Source organism: Myxocyprinus asiaticus, chromosome 47 (assembly GCF_019703515.2).
Source record: "Myxocyprinus asiaticus isolate MX2 ecotype Aquarium Trade chromosome 47, UBuf_Myxa_2, whole genome shotgun sequence".
NCBI classification, from domain to species: Eukaryota; Metazoa; Chordata; class Actinopteri; order Cypriniformes; family Catostomidae; genus Myxocyprinus; species Myxocyprinus asiaticus.
Window position 1 is genome coordinate 29,224,265 of NC_059390.1, and position 11,549 is coordinate 29,235,813.

General features: G+C 37.5%; 1 protein-coding gene across 5 annotated transcripts in view; it reads left to right on the forward strand.

Annotated features, from left to right (window-relative positions):
- LOC127437017 (rab-3A-interacting protein-like) overlaps positions 1–1,269 on the forward strand; it is a 43,141-nt gene extending 41,872 nt beyond the window's left edge. The window contains exon 12 of one of the 5 annotated variants that reach the window (XM_051691644.1): positions 645–1,269. In XM_051691644.1, the coding sequence (XP_051547604.1) occupies positions 645–727 (83 nt within the window). In that variant the 3' untranslated portion in view covers positions 728–1,269. The remainder of the gene's footprint in view (positions 1–644) is intronic. The other 4 variants (XM_051691640.1, XM_051691641.1, XM_051691642.1 and 1 more) reach the window with 4 other exon arrangements.
- The last annotated feature ends 10,280 nt before the right edge of the window (positions 1,270–11,549 follow it).

Here is an 11,549-nt window from a genome sequence, read left to right on the forward strand (position 1 = left end):
ATGCTTTTTAAACAGTATTGAAGGAGTTCCCATCTATGTTGGGCACTTATTGGCTGCTTTTTCTTTATTATTTGGTCCAAGTCATCAATTTCAAAAACTTTTTTTTTTTAATTAAATTTTAGTTTTATAATGAAATAAATTAATATGGTGGCACAATTATATTTTTGTCTACAAAACTAATTTCAAACATTTAAGCATATGCCTTCAGATCAGTGTTTCAAAACTTTTGACCGGTAGTGTGTATGTATGTGTGTGTGTGTGTTTGTGTGTGTATATATATAAAACAGAATGCATTGCTGTTATATAATTCTGGGTTTAATGCTGTAACAATAAAATGTAAGAAAAAAAAGAAAGTAAATTATTTTATAGCTGCTGTATACTAGGGAATTATGCAATAAAGTCTTTATGGGCATTTATGAGTATTTTACTGTTTGTTTTGCTCAAATATATTACGGGGTCAATGGCCATGTCAAACCTCATGAAATGTACATTACATAATTTTACAAAATAGAAATAATCCCCCACATGTATAGCGTTATGGGAAGAGGTATTTTGAAAGTAATAGCAGCAGATGTTTGTAGTTTGATGTTTGTTCTTGTAGATGTTTCCTCACTAATGTGTGTGAGATGTTGTGTTTTCATAAGCAGAGCAGATGTTTTGGGAGGTCATGCAGCTACGGAAGGAGATGTCCAACACCAAACTAGGTTACTACAAAGATGAACTGTGAATGTTATCTGACCCTAACCCTCCGGGTCCTTTACATGGACTTCACCCGTCCTGTTAAAGAGGCTGAAGCCACCACACAGAGGACATGAAATGTGGAGCAGCAGTTTGCTTGTACAGAAACCATACAAAAACATGCATTGATCTTTCTGGAGAATCTGTATTTCATTCTACCAATGAAAGTTGAAAACACATAAATAAAGCTGTCTCAAAGTCTTTGACGATGAAATGCAACAATTAAATGCTAGCTAGTGGTGTGTTGTGTTTGTGTATGGGGAATGTTCTCTCCCTCTGTGTGTGTGTGTGTGTGTGTGTGTGTGTGTGTGTGTGTGTGTGTGTGTGTGTGTGTGTGTGTGTGTGTGTGTGTGTGTGTGTGTGTGTGTGTGTGTGTGTGTGTGTGTGTGTGTGTGTGTGTGTGTGTATCCCCTAATAAGTCTCCAAACTCATTTTGCTTCTTCATTTTTATTTGAGTGCCTTTCTGAAATAAAGTTTGACACATCCAGAGGAGAATAAACACTTCTGTTTGTCCTGGTGACCTCGTAACCTTTGATTCTCAGTATTTGAAGGTTTTTCAGTGCTTTACAGTGGGGTTCAGAAGTCTGAGACAACATTGAAAATCTGAGACTCCAAATCGAATTTAAACCTGTAAATAAACAAAGTGTAGGATTATTATTTTTTTTTTTTGACTGGATTGAGAAGCAGGAGCCTCTGTTTTCTCTCGCTCAATCACAATTATAGATGTGCATTTATTTATTATATGATAAAAGCATCAGATTTTGCTGTTTTAATCACACTTTTTTTTTTTCAAATGGTTATGAAGAAAGACATTGTTATATGTCATAAATGGATAAAATGCCTCCCAGGATTGCGCACACATCATAAGAGTTATGACAAAGCCATATAAGCGTCTTTATTCTGTGGGTTTGTTTTGTGTACTCGTGTCTGGCACTGAAATGTCGCCACTGTTGGCCCGTGCACCATACAGTTCAAGTGAATTCACTTTTGCTCCATTATTTGTTCCTTTCTTACATCACAGGTGTCCAGGATATTACTGGTCTATTTGGACAGAAACAGGCAGATAAACATGTCTCTGTATGATGACCTCATGTAGAACACAAGCTTTATGTCTTCCTTCAAGGACAGAAATATATTTGCAGGTGTTTGCTAGGCTGTGGCTGGATTCTGTCTCTCGGGTCAGTGTTCAAAGTTCATGTTACACTCGGAAGACACAGTGACTGCCATTTTCATGGAACAGAGATTATTAATTATTGTTCTATTGTAAGCATCTATAGGGGCCTTCACCAGAGAATATATGAAGTGGAGTTTGAAGAATGTTCTGCACTTGAGTTACAGATGGACGGCTCATGAGATCTGAACTTTAATGGGTTGAAACCAACAGAACCCACATTTACATTTGGGGGGAAAAGGTAGAACTAACGCTTTTATTTGATCATACTGGATGAAGAACTCAATTTTCTATAATATTTGACAGATGGTTCATTTAATTTGATTTGCATAAAAAAATTTCATTCATGGTTATTTTATTTGCAAATGTTAATAGTGATCTTTCGATGAAACATTTTTGTTTTGCACCTAAATTAGAATTAAATTTTAATAGGAAATTAAAGTAAAAAAGAAAATATATTCCCATACTCTGATAGCACACATCCATCACCCAGACATCTATTTGATTTGTGTGTTTACATCTGTCAGACATCTTTGTTGTTTGTTCATTTTCAATACATCTATAAGACGTTTTCTCTCGGTTGTCAATAAGACATTCAGCAGATGTCTTTGAGATGTTTATGATTTAGAATGTTTGTAAATCTGATCTTTTTCAGATGTTTTGCAGATGTTCCAGATGAAAAGATCTTAAACAGACATCTCAGAGATGTTCGTGTGCTATCTGTGATTCGACAGATTGTGAAATTTAGTAATGATCTTTTAATGATGTTCTTTTTTTTTTTTTTTTTTTTTTTGCACCTAAATTAGATTTTAATTTAGGAATTGAAATCTAAATTTTAATAGGAATTTGAAAGAAAGTATAAAATAATCTCTTACGTAGTCATTTATGGTGATGTGATTTGTATGTGTAGATTGAGTTAGATCAAGTAAAATGGCTGTCACCATTCCAGACCATAAACAGAGTGTATGAGTCTGTCTAGAGAGGGTACATGGTTATTTTGCTCTTTTTCATACTTTGACTTTACAATGTTTAATGTTTAAGCAATTTATAGTTCAAATTTAGAAGCATTTAAGATACTGTATGTTTACATACGTTTATAAATTCCACAGCAAGAGACAAAATTAGCAAATGTGATCAGATCATAATAATACAACTCAATATGGCTTATAATGAAGTGTCATTTGGATCAATCCAAATTATCACAGAACAAAACTCCAATCCACACTAATCTAGATCAAAATTAGTTGATTATGAATTTCAAAAGTAGAAGAAAGATCCAACTCAGTAGATCAATAGAACACTTTTACTTTGTGTGATCATAAAATAGATTATTGTCGATGTGTCTCTCAGTCAGATTACATTAGACACATGTTGAATGTGCTATGAGAGCTCAGTCCTTGCCATCTTTCAGTTTCTGTTAATTGGGGAAAGGTTGACAGATTAGTATATAGGTCAGTTAATGCTATCTCACCATATCAAACGTCCAGCCTGTCCTGTGTCATTCACACAGGGGTTTGAATTTAGAAGCTGAACTTTAAGAGACTTGGAGAAGATCCAATGGATGTTGTTGGAGAAAATGAGGCTCTGCAGCAGTTCTTCAGTGGTAGGACACCTGAAGAACACTGATAAAGCTGATTTACCTCATACAATGTTAAATATACTGTATGTTTTAAATGTCTAAATGCTTTTTCAATATGAAGGCAATGCAATAATGAGAGAAGAATCACAGAAAAGTGGCCCATTCACATTAAAATTCAGGCGAATGATTGCCGTTAGTACATCCACGCCATTACAGTAAGTGGCCTAACACACGTTTCAGTTGGTCTGCCCTCTTTCTGTCACAGATGAGAAGAAGAACTACTTGACAAATTAATGGAGTGCTTCTCAATACCCTAATTGTGCATCCTTTTTTCCTTACTCCTCCATCTTCGAGCCTGTGAACCGGAAACCGATCAAAGATCATCATCATGAAGGACATTTCAGTTGCTTATGACGTTTTCACATCTGGCTCATTTGGAGCTTTTGTTTCAGAACCTGGTGTATTTTCTCTCTTGGTTTGGTTCTTATAGGAATATACATGGCAACCACACCAAAACAATCGCTCAAACTCTGGAGCGGTTCGCTTGTGGTGAGAATGCAATCCGACCAAATGCACCAACGAACCAAACAATATCCCTATAAAAACCATGAACATACTTGATGGATCTATGGAGAAGAAATCTGTTGGTCGTCACTGTAATTTAGGGCTGCAACGGTACACAAAATTCATGGTTTGGTACATATTTCAGGTTCTGGGGTCACGGTTTGATACAGTTTCGGTACAGCAGGGAAAACAAAGAATCTTTCTTTAAATTATTTTAAAATAATCTTACACAGGCAGATGAAACATTAGAATTACACTTGTTACTCACCGGCATTACTGTCGTGTCCAATATTGTTGCCACTGCTACATTTTTCAGTACAAATGTCTTTGCAAAGACTGAATCCTTGGTTCTCAGAAGAATTCATCCATTAATCCAAACATTTATTCACATATTGACATGGAACTTCATTTGAATTAGTTTCTTATTCCTAAAGTTGAGACCCTTTAGAAATCTATCAGAAATGCAGTTTCTCCACAACCAGTAACACAACAGCATCTGGAGACCTAACTTTACTCTTTTTGCTGGTTAAAAGCAAACTACAGTTACAATAGTGCCACTTTCAGTGTTGCAGTATCCCACACGCTCTCTCTCTCTCTCTCTCTCTGTCAACTCACCGAGACGATTACGTATGTAATGGAGACGGGACTATGCAAATGACACTGCGCTGTGACATCACAATGTAGCTGATTTCAAAACGAGTCATTTTTGCAGGGTGGAAAGAAAGAAATGCTCTTTTTTGGGATGGAGAGGATATTTTTAGTTCTGAAACATACAGTATGTTTTAATAGTACAGTGACCTCTTATATGTTTATATTTGGATAAAATACATACCTTTCTTAACTGACAAATTATTATTTACTTCTCTTAAATGAGAGTTTACTTCCCAGCACACAACATTGTCTACTTAGCACATAATGTTTTTTGCTTTTCTTAGCATGTTACCTGAGTCACCACCAGATTCATGATCAGAACGTAGTTCTCCTCCACAAATACTAGGTGTTATCTTTCTTCTCAAATTTAAAATCACAAACCACAAAATATTTTCAATTTATAACAGAATTGTTGTATTGTCATAACACCATTTTTCTTTTTTCACTAGATTCCAGATGGTCTACTGAACATACTAACCAGGACACATTTAGTCAAGCAGAACACTCCTTCACTACATCTTCATCATCATCTCCCTTTCAAGGCATGAAACAAGAGAGTTGTTGTGGTACAGGAGAGGAACAAACATATGGTGCTGGCAGAACTCACGGGAATCACATCAAAGCCTGTTCACCTGCATTGGTTCACATTTCCTACGATTCTTGTACTGTGCCTTAGTACCTTAACACAACTGAGAGTTACATACACGCTAACACATCCAATGATCCACACATCCATGGTGTCCAGCAGCAGTCTCAGGGCCCACTAATGGGTCTTCCAGGGGGCCAAACATCCGTTAATTCTGCAACTTCCTCTCCAAGTGTGCCACATGCCCAGAGACTGTGTATTCATATATGACTCCAAAACAAGACCAACATCTTGGGTAAGGATATGTTTGTTATGTTTGTTTGTACCATGCTGGAGAAGTCTTTTAAAACCTATCACACTAGTACACAACATTGCCAAAAGTATGAGGACACCACCTTCTAATTAATGGGTTGGCTATTTCATCTACACCTATTACCAGCAGGTGCTAAAATCAAACATACAGCCACACAATCTCCTTAGACACTATCAGTAGAATGGGGTGTACCAAAGAGCTCAGTGGCTTTCAATGTAGCACTGTCATAGGATGGCACCAATAAAATGATTTACTGAGTCTGGTGTGGAAGAACCTGACACAAGTGCCTGACCTTGCTGATGCTTTTGTGTCTGATTTAGAGCAAATCCCTGCATCCATTTTCAACATCTAGTGGAAGTCTTCCCAGAAGAGTGGAACTTATAGCAGCAAAGGGAAGACCAACTCCTTATTAATGGACATGGTTTTGCAATTAAATATTTAACAAGCACATATGGGTGTGGAATTTGGGTCTCCAAAAATTGCTCAAAAGTAATGCTAAGAGCAATTTTCCTGCACCTCTTTAATAAGGAATACTGAAAATTGATCTCTAGTCAAAACTCCTGTGTGAATTTATAATTATGCAACATATTCAATATATTCACATTTTGTGGTACCTGCCATAACAGAAATACCTTACATGAAAATAAGAAAATAAAACTGTCAAACTCTTTTGATGGGAACACAGAGCAACACAGGTAGGGCAAACCAGTTTGTGTCAAGCCATCAATCTGTGAGTACTACTTTATGTAAATATTTTTGTTTTTGTTCTGTATCTAAGGGTCACAAGGGTCCACCAGCTGTCAATAAGTGTTGTTCTATTACATAACACCTTGATGAATATGCAATATATTAGTCAGATCCACCATAAAATGATCTGTAAAATGCTCACAGTTGACAGTTTTCTCTTCCTTTTTTCTTTTTTCTTTTTATCCCCTTTTCTCCCAATTTGGAATGCCCAATTCCCACTACTTAGTAGGTCCTCGTGGTGGCACGGTTACTCACCTCAATCCGGGTGGTGGACCGCTTCTGAGACAGTCAATCCATGCATTTTATCACATGGCTCGCTGTGCATGACACCGCGGAGACTCCGCATGTGGAGGCTCATGCTACTCTCCGCGATCCACGCACAACTTACCACGTGCCCCATTGAGAGCGAGAACCACTAATCACGAGCACGAGGAGGTTACCCCATGTGACTCTACCCTCCCTAGCAACTGGGCAAATTTGGTTGCTTAGGAGACCTGGCTGGAGTCACTCAGCATGCCCTGGATTTGAACTCGCGACTCCAGGGGTGGTAGTCAGCGTCAATACTCGCTGAGCTACCCAGGCCCCCCCAGTTTTCTCTTTCTTTAAATAAAACAACTGTAACATTTATTGCAATTTATTACACAACTCTCTGGAAATCTTGATTCTGATTGGTCAGTTGTGGGACTGAGTGGTCATATATTTTTTTTATGAAGTCAGCTAGTGTACTTTTTCACCGCAACATACCAGTTACTTTCATGTCTCTCATATCGATTCACACAGAATAGTTTATTGGTGTATCTTGCAACTCAAAACGGCTAGCTGGCTAAACTGGCCTTGGTGGACTTCAGTATAATTTATATATTTTTATTTTTTAATCCAAGTAACTTGGATTGTAGATTAATAAAAACTACTGTATAGATTTCTGAGTTTATTTTGTGATAATGGACGGCTGTATGTTTGTAAACCTAATAGTAGTCTTTTTATATGAAAAAGAAACATACAAATAATCAAGGAACACAAAAAAGGTGACTACTAAAACATGATTTGACTGTGAAAAACTGACATAACTGTGACCACGACAATGAATCACAGTAGAAGACCTACTTGACAAGGTTGAAGAAAACAATGGAAACACATGGGATATTGATACATAAGAACTGATTAGTGAGCAAGAACATGACAGTGACAAGAGACAAGAACTTTCAAAATAAATACATGAACAGACAACAAAAATATAGCTGCAAGCAGCGATGATGGGCTCAAGGGCCATGGCTCCATTTCCATCCGGTGGCTTTCAGAAAACAATGCATGATGGACACAAGCATTTGGTTGAGTAAACAAGTAAGACACCAAGTCTTACCTTCTGCTAAGACATAATGGTTAACAACTTTGATGTGATGCAAATGTAATAGATGTGTAATTATGACAAGTGTGAACCCTTGAATAGTCAAAAAAAGAATATTGTTATTTGACTTGTGGCTATTATAATATCATGTACAATATCAAGAATCCATTTACCTTATTAAATTTGACACTAGTCTGAGTAAATTTGATGTGATGGGTGAATATAAGAGGTTTTAATAAGAGTCTATTTGAAGTGTCACATCTATTGTTGCTAGCTGGAGGCCCTATGTCCGTGACCCACCATAGCCACATTCATGTCATAAGCTTGATTAAACATATGGCTGAGTGTGTCAAATACACCCTAATACACTACAACCCCATGTAATTTGATCCGTTGCCATGACAACACCTTTTTTTTTTTCAATTTGGAATGTTCAATTCCCAGTTTGCTCTTAAGTCCTCGTGGTGGCGTAGTGACTCCACATCTGAGACCGTCAACCTGTGCATCTTATCTTGTGGCTCATTGAGCGCGTTACCGCGGAGACATAGCACATGTAGAGGCCCACGCCATCCACCACAGCAGCTACGCACAACTCACCACGCACCCCATCGAGAGCGAACCACATTATAGCGATCACGAGGAGGTTACCCCGTGTGACTCTACCCTCCTTAGCAACCTGGCCAATTTGGTTGCTTAGGAGACCTGGCTGGAGTCTCTCAGCACACCCTGGGATTCGAATTTGCAAACTCCAGGGGTAGTAGCCAGCATCTTTACCACTGAGCTACCCAGGCCCCAACAACACTATTTAAGATATCAAGAATCCCTTCACAATAAAACATCAGCGGTGCATTGACATTTCTAAACAATTTTGAAGCAATTTGGGTAAATGTAAGAGGACTATGGAGTCTGTTGGAAGTGCCACACCTCCTGCTACCAGTTGGTGGTGCTATGACCATGACCCAGAATAGCCACATCATGTGATAAGCCCCCATTATCAAACATACAGCTAAGTTTTGATCTAAATCACACAATGTACACAGAAGATGTGAGACACTTCCTGTTTTGCCATTAATTTATTGCCTTGCATGGCAACACCATTCAATATATCAAAAATCTGTTCACAATTTAGCATCTTCAATGCCCTTGAATAATGTTGCCCAAATTTGGTGATAGTCACATGAATCCCCTAGGAGCAGTATTTAAAAGTTCAGGGCCTGCAATTAAAAAAATTCAAATTCAATCCAAAATGGCCGACTTCCTGTTGGGCAGAGCTAATGACTTTAATTATGAAAGTTGTCTGGCTTGATTAGTATAATATATGTACCAAGTTTGGTGACTGTAGGTGAAACTGAGTTTAGTCAAAAGGTGGTGCAACAGAGGCCCCCTTCACACCCATGTGTTACATTTTGCCCAGGCCTAATGGCCGATAACTCTGATGTGGGTGTCAAATGTCATGACATTTTAAGCAAGACAAGTGCCTCATAAACATAAATTTACAAAGAAAATAATAATATTTTATGCATTGCCATGGCAACACTATTTAAAATATCAAGAATCCCTTCACGATTTTACGGTGTCCTGACATTATTCTAAACAATTTTGAAGCAATTCAGGTAAATATAAGAGGACTATTTTATAGTCTGTTGTTTTAGCATCTTCAGTGTCTTGGATAATGTTGTCTAAATGTGGGGACATTCTCATAAATTCCCTAGGAGGAAGAGTTAAAAGTTCAGAGACTGCAATATTAAAATAATCAAAAATGTCCGACTTCCTTTTGGGCGGACCTAATGACTATAATTATGAAAGTTGTCCGGCTTGATGAGAACTATATATGTACCAATTTTGGTGACTGTAGGTGAAAATGGGGGTGCTACAGAGGCCGTCTTACATGCCGATTTTAAACCTGTTAACTGTCACTGGCCAACAAATGGGCCATTTGAGTGTGGCTAAAAAAAAAACTTCATCAATGTTCACATACTTGGTATCAAAAACTCAAAACTCAACTTCCATCTTTTGCAGTCTATTTTGCAATTAGAACATTACAGTGAAAAACATATTTTAAAATGTTAAAAGAGTGCATTTTTAAAACTTGCGACATGTGAGCAACAGTAGGCTACTTATGTTTCATGCACTCTGCTTATGATCGAATCCAGTCACTGAAGAAAAAACAGCATGCATTTCATGAGGCTTGTTTGGAGAAAAAAAACAGCATGTATTTCATTAGGCTCATTTGAGATGAGCAAGTTCCGTGCAGAACCAATCACCGGTGATCACTTACAGGTGCATGCCGGTTAGAAATATGTCTGACTTGCTGTGATATCATGACCACGTATGTCAAAAATACTCCGGAGAGTGCGAGGCGGCCTCAGTTGTAGCAGGCAGGCGGCACAATTGCTTTTTCTGAGTTGTGCAAACTGTAAGCACGATGGGAATTGACTTGCTGATGACACAGCTTAATGCGCATTGGCTTAAACAACCGTGTTGTTTTGTTCTCTTAAAATGTTTGATTTTTTTTATCTCAAATATCATGTGAATATTCCCAACAGTGCAATCTCTGTATGGGATATGTGATTGGTATTATATTTCTGAAATATCTAAAATGTCTTTATTAAACTAAACATTTATGGAAAGACACGTTTTATGGGGGGAATTAAATAACAGGTACATTGAGTGTTTTGTTCATCATATTTATTTTCATTTAAAAGCAACAGAATTTAAATTGCATCGACTTTATTAACGACAAAGCACCTGAAAGTGAACCACGTGATATCTGCCTTTGATCTTATAGTGGCTGATCTACTACGAGAAGTGAGAACTGTCTGACTTGACAGCTCTTATTTCACTCCTCCCCAGACTGCACCAGCCTGCTCTCATCTACTTTCAAGGAGAGGCATTTGGCATCTCAAATGAGCCTAACATGAGGATCCACTGATAAATCAAAGGCAGATGTAATCAAAAATGTATAATTTCAATAAAATATCGATACTAATACATTTTTATGCTATCAGAATCGATCGCTGTGTCTGAAATCGCTCACATTGCTTTTAAACTGTTTAACTTAGGTAAAACATTTTGGGTAGCCTTCCACAAGCTTCTCACAATAAGTCGTTGGAATTTTAGCCCATTCCTCCAGACAGAACTGGTGTAACTGAGTCAGGTTTGTAGGCCTCCTTGCTCGCACATGCTTTTTCAGTTCTGCCCACAAATTGGATTGAGGTAAGGGAGTGAGTAACAAAGTAAAGAAAAAGAACAAAAGTTGGAGAGAGAAAGGATGTTCCAATCTCCCGCTCCCAGCACTTCAAACAACAACAACAACAACAACAACAATCAAATTAGAAAATAGTTTATTTTTTATTAACAAAACAATATATATAGGAACAATAATATTCAGGGGAGGGCAATGCCAAAATGTGTGTATTTATGTCTTCTGCACAGACGAAATGGTTAATAACTTTGATGTGTGTGGCAAATGTAATAAATGTGTTATTATGGCAAGAGTTGAAACACCCTTGAATAGTCCAAAAAAGAATGTTGTTTTTTGACTTGTGGCTTTGACAATATCATGTACAATATAAAGAATCCTTTTACCTTATTAAATTTGACACTATTCTGAGTAAGTCTTATGTGACAGGGGTGAACATAAGAGGGGTTGTTTTTCTTAAAGTCTATTCGAAGTGTCACATCTATTCTTGCCAGCTGAAGGGCCTATGACCGTGACTCACAATAGCCACATCCATGTGATCAGCCCCCATTACCAAACATACAGCTCAATTTTGATCTAAATCACACAATGCACGTAGAAGATTTAAGACACTTCCTGTTTTCCATTTTTTACCATTAATTTATTGCCTTGCC